Source organism: Gekko japonicus, unplaced genomic scaffold (assembly GCF_001447785.1).
Source record: "Gekko japonicus isolate JY-2015 unplaced genomic scaffold, Gekko_japonicus_V1.1 scaffold2050, whole genome shotgun sequence".
NCBI classification, from domain to species: Eukaryota; Metazoa; Chordata; class Lepidosauria; order Squamata; family Gekkonidae; genus Gekko; species Gekko japonicus.
In genome coordinates, this window is record NW_015167113.1 from 258,474 (window position 1) to 264,402 (window position 5,929).

General features: G+C 50.6%; 1 protein-coding gene across 1 annotated transcript in view; it reads right to left on the bottom strand.

Annotated features, from left to right (window-relative positions):
* Nucleotides 1–1,218, bottom strand: part of RARRES2 (retinoic acid receptor responder (tazarotene induced) 2) — a 10,398-nt gene extending 9,180 nt beyond the window's left edge. The window contains exon 1 of the mRNA XM_015412957.1: nt 1,054–1,218. Coding sequence (XP_015268443.1) covers nt 1,054–1,218 — 165 coding nt within the window. The remainder of the gene's footprint in view (nt 1–1,053) is intronic.
* Between the last annotated feature and the right edge of the window lie 4,711 nt (nt 1,219–5,929).

Here is a 5,929-nt window from a genome sequence, read left to right on the forward strand (position 1 = left end):
CGTTCCTGGTCTTGTGTCTTACAGATAATCTTACAAATATTTATTTATTTATTTATTTAATTCGATTTCCTATCCCGCTCACCCCCCACCCCACCCCGGGGCTCTGAGCGGCTTACAATTCTAATTAATGAGCACAGTCCTAATCTTGGGCCACATGTAAGTAGGGAGGTGAGAAGCCTTACCAGGCACCCTTTCTTCTGTAGCAGTCCTTTGCATTTATATCATGCTTTCAACTTTAAAAGGATCATAATGCTGATTGTGTGAACTTAGGCAAATCACGAGAGGTAGAGCAGGAAGGGTTGCCTCAGTGCTTAGTTCTTGTGGCCCTTTCTGACACGCCCAGGGCAATGCTGATCGCCACTTTGGGGTCAGGAAGCAGTTTTTCTCCAGGCCAGTTTGCCCCCCAGTGATCCTGGAGGGTTTTTTTTTTAATCATATTCTGGGCGTGGAACAGGGGTCACTTGGGGTGTGGGGGGGTATTGGTGAATTTCCTGCATTGTTCAGGGGGTTGGACTAGATGACCCTGGAGGTCCCTTCCCACTCTATGAGTCTATGATTCTATAATTCACCCAGGCTGGCTGTGGGCACGCCAGCACCTCTGTCAGGCAGAAGCGCCTGAGATCCTCCTCCTCCCCTTTTCCTTTGCCCGACTTGGAGGTGAAGGGAAGGGAGAGGGGGGAAAGAATGGATCCCAGGTGCTTCTGCCTGTCAGAGGGGCTGGTGCACACTTCCGGTGATGTCAGGGGGTGTGGCATATGCTAAAAAGTTATGCCAATGAGCTCCTGCAGCTCTTTTTCTATGAAATGACCCCTGTACACTGCAAAAACCTTTTAACAAACTAATGTGTTCTATTTATGATAATCATTTAGTAAAGTGCATAGTGTGTCATTATTTCATCCTAGGTATAAATATTCATTACATTCAGTAAGCAATAACATTCAGTACATAGTACTGCTACTAGACCCACCTGGAGGCTGACAAGCCCACCTGGGCCAAGGTGCTTCTGTCAGGAAGGATTTTGATATGACCCCACCCCCCCGGTGGTGCGCTCACCGTTTCCACGCTCTCAACCACGGCTTGCTGCTTAAAGACGAAGTGGACGTGGGTTTTGTTGTGGAACTCGTCCAGCACCATCTCCAGCGCCCTGTTCTGCAGGGGCACGGGGGCCACGCCGGCCAAGGCCAGAAGGCCCCCGCAGAGTACCAGCAGCCGCTTCATCCTCCTCTCTGCCCCGCGATCTGCTCCCGAGACCAGCCCCGGGCAGACTCCCCTCTGCCGATCTTGGTCACTCATTAACTCCTTCCCCCAGGACATGCCCCAGCCAGCCAGCCGCCCTCCCCTCGCCCTCTGCCCTCTCCAATGGTGGTGTGTTGACTGATGCCCGGGGCGGCAGAGGGGGAGAGGACAAGCGAAGGGCAGTCGGTGGGGGGTAGTGGCCGGGCATCACTCAACACACCGCCATTGGAGAGGTAGTGGAGTTGAAACGTACGCAGACGGAGAGTGATTTCAGGAAAGCGTACTTTATTCTATCCGGAACAAGACAACTTTGGCCAGCTCACAGGCCAGCTTATGTCCCCCGAGAAACTGCCACCCAAAACACACCCCTACTCCCCAATATGTTATTTACAGTGGCTGAGAGTCCCGTAGGCTCTCAGCCAGGAACCTAGCCCCCTGATTGGAGCGGGCTAGGATCCGCATAGTCCATTGTCTCTTGGAGCGAAGCTCGACGTTTGTCTCTGGACTTTTCTGGACTGGATACATTACAGGAGTGGTGGGGGCTAGTGGCCAGGGGGAGCAGGAACACAGGAAGCCGCCTTCTATTCAAATACATTATCAATCCGTCAGGGTCAGTCTTGTCTACTCGGACTGGCAGCAGCTCTCCGGGTTTTTTCTCCCTTTCTCACAATACAAGAACTCGTGGGCACTCCATGAAATTGCTGAGCGGTCGGGTTAGAACAGATAAAAGGAAGTACTTCTTCACCCAAAGAGCGATTAACACATGGAATTCACTGCCACAGGAAGTGGTGGCGGCTACAAGCATGGACGGCTTCAAAAGGGAATTAGATAAGCATATGGAGCAGAGGTCCATCAGTGGCTATTAGCGACAGGGTATAGATAGGGGCTCTGGGGCAAGTGATGCTCTGTCTTCTTGGTGCTTGGGGGGGTCAACAGTGGGAGGGCTTCTAATGTCCTGGCCCCACTGGTGGACCTCCTGATGGCACTGGTATTTCTGGCCACTGTGTGACACAGAGTGTTGGACTGGATGGGCCTTTGGCCTGATCCAACATTGGCATCTCTTATGTTCTTATGTGGGTTGTCTGAGGCCAAGGTCTTTCCCCTCACCGACTGCCTGGGCTTCCTTTAACTGGAGATGCCTGAAACTGAACCTGGGACCTTCTGCGTGCCAAGCAGAGGCTCCACCTCTGAGCCGCAGCCCCTCTCACGAAGCTGCCTTCGACTGAACTAGACCCTCGGTCCATCAAAGGCAGTGTTGTCTGCTCAGACTGGCAGCCGCTCTCCAGGGTCTCAGGCGGAGGTCTTCCACATCGCTTCCTGCCTGGTGCTTTTTTAACGGGAGACACTGCCAGGGATTGAACCTGGGACTTTCTGAATGAATCATAGAATCATAGACTGTTAGACTTGGAAGGGGCCTTGCAGGTCATCTAGTCCAACCCCCTGCACTCTGCAGGCGCATAGCCGAAAGAGAGCCCTACAGCATACCCAAAAGAGGGTCGTCCAGCCTCCGCTTGGAAACATCCAGCGAAGGAGCCTCCACCACCTCCCGAGGCAGACTGCTCCACTACTCAACCACTCTGAGCCGGTATCCTCCCTTGTAATTTCCACCCATTAGATCTAGTCTTGCAATCTGGAGCACGAGATAATAGATCCGCTCCATCTTCTACATGACAGCCCTTCAGATACGTGAAGATGGCAATCGTGTCCCCTCTAAGCCTTCTCTTTCCCAGGCTAAACAGACCCAACACTTTCAGCCTGGCTAAGCAGCAGAGAGGGCCGGGCACATAAGAGGGAGATCAGGCATCACTCAGAAAAGGCACTCTGCTTTGCTCCTGGCCGTCACCAGTTTGGTGTTGTGGTTGAGTCCGTGGACTCTAATCTGGGAGAACCGGGTCAGATTCCCCACTTCCTCCACTCGCACCTGGCTGGATGACCTTGGGCAAGCCGTAGTTCTGATAAGAGCTGTCCTTGAAAAAGAGCCAGAGCTCTCTCAGCCCCACCTGCCTCACAGGGTGTCTGTTGTGGGGAGGGGGAGGGAAAGGAGTTTGTAAGCCACTCTGAGACTCCCTTGGGTAGTGAAGGGCAGGGTAGAAATCCAATCTCTTCTCTATCATGAAGGGAAGAGGCCCTGTGAGGGTATTTGTTTTCATTTTGCTTTCTTCAGGGATCGATTGCTGTGTTTGATCTACAAAGCAAGCAGCAGTCTACCAGGAACTGCACAAACAAACCCAAAAGGCTGGGGCCTCACGTTTCCCGACACTGTTGGCGGCCAGGCAGCTGCCCAATTCAGTCCTCCCCCCTCCGCTATACAGTTGTTGCCAGAGGTGGTCAGGCAGAAGATCCCTGCTTGGGTTTTTTACATAGAAGGCAATTGCATCGAAAGAGTCAAGCTAGTTCTTTTCATTGACAGTACTGGTTGTTAGCAGCCTGAATAGCCTAGACCAGGGGTGTTGAACTCATTTGTTATGAGGGCCGGATCTGACATAAGGGAGACCTTGTTCAGCCGGGCCGTGTGTGTCATAAAATGTACTGCCAAGGAGCGGAGAGATAAACTTTGTAAAGGACAAAAAACACCAAGGGTTTTTTTTTAACTTAAAATAAAAACATGCTTAAAACATCAGCACTCTTGCAATATTTTGCTTATTTAACGGTGTCTGCTAACTGACACCTCTTGCTCTGAATTATTGCATCAAAATGTCTGTACTGTTGCAATCTTGAGTATGCTGCTCAGGTGTGCATCTGTAAGCTGCAAACCTACGATGACACAGCAGCAACAGAACTGGAAGCAGCAGCAGAAGACAGCCAGTTCCACTGCGGGCCTGACAGAAGCCCTCCTCCAGGGGGCCTGATCTGGCCCCCGGGCCACATGTTTGACACCCTGCCCTGGCCTAGACTAACCCAGTCTCCTCAGACCTTGGAAACTAAACACGGTCGGCAGGGAAGTCCAGGATTGCTGTGCAGAGGCAGACATTGGCAAACTACCTCTGAACATCTCTTGCCTTGGTCTGGATGGCTCAGGATAGCCCGATCCTGTCAGTTTCAGAAGCTAGGCAGGGTCGCCCCGGTTAGTACTTGGATGGGAGACCACCGAGGAAGTCCAGGGTTGCTATACAGAGGCAGGCCATGGATAACCACCTCTGCCCATATCTTGCCTTGGAAACCCCACGAGGGTTGACTGTAACCTGACAGTACTTAATTAACTACGGGCTGTTTCTTGAAAGGAGGCTTCTGTGCCAGTCTGTCCCCAGCATGAGAGGCGGCCACGAGCCAGGACCCAGCTGCATTCCTTCAAGCAGACCCTGCTCAACATTCCAGCAGTATTCCCGGAGTCAAAAACAGCAGCTGCCAGAAGCAGGACCTTGACAATGATTGTGCCGGGACTGAGGAACAATCTTCCGTCAGCAGTCAGGTGCTGCAACTACCTCACCAGCCTTCCCAAAGGGCTCCACGTCACAACTCCTCAGCCCGGAGTTTGGAGCTAAAGAGCAGGCGAAGTTCCTCCAACAGATGGTTTGGGAGCACTTTGGTTTTGCTTTTAGCTGAGCATTATTTTTGTTTCAGTTGTTCTAGACTGTTTTGAGATAGTTTCAAACTATCTAGCAAGAGGTGTATGGTGGCACCCCGGTTTCTCGCCCCTTCCGTCCTCACACATCACCACCCCATGTGAAATAACTGGAATAAGATGCTATCAACACACGGCCAGTTGCTGGTATCTGCAGAATTACTTTGCTTTACTCATTGCCTCCAGACCAAAAACTACTGTGGTAAAATTAACAATGACACATTTAATAATTCTATGAGCAGATAGATAAGAATACTGAAATGCTACTCCCTAATAGAGAGCTACTAGCCAACAATGTGAGTCAGAAAGCAAATGCCACAAAAAAAATTTGGACTGGTTGCTACGACTAGAAATTTAGTAATTGGCTTGCTCCTATTCAAGTACTTGCAATGGAACTGAAAGAGAATTTGACTAAGAAGAAAACAAATAAGAAGCTATACTGTTTTAAAAAAGAAACTAAGCTGAATCAAGAGGTTGACATCTTCCAACTTTATAAGAGTCTTACTCATGAGGAAGATAGTTGAAATGAGTGTAAAAACCAGTGTGCTCATCGAGGATATGATTGTTGGACTTCGCTTTGCCTATGCCTGGATTCTTTTACCATATATATTTTACCATATTGCACGCACACGAAAGCCCATACCTTGAATAAACCTTTGTTGGTCTTAAAGGTGCCACTGGATTCTAAATTTGTTTAAACTCTTAAGACTCTGAGAGTGGCATCACTGTTTCCTGGAATGTATAAACACCCTCCAAGGCAGAGACCATGCACAGGGTTCTCGGTACCAAAAGGCCACAGCAGCAGTGGAATCCCGAAGTCTCCTGGGAAAAAGAACCAAGAGTGAACTGTAGAGGGTAATTACTACAGAACTAAAGTAACAGGTTTAAGCAGGGGGCTGAGGCTCAGCCAAGGCCCTAAGTCCGGGGTGTAATGGCACAGAATACATGCAGCCAAAGGGGCCCTTTCCTGTAAGGGAACTGATCTCTGTCACCTGGAGATCCGCTGTAATCCTAAGGGAGCTCCCGCCACAACCCGGAGGCTGGCAACCAAGGCTCCCTCTAAGAATATTTTGGGGGGTGGAGCCTGGGAGGGTGGGGTTGGGGAGGGGCCTGCGTGGTCGTTTGATGTTC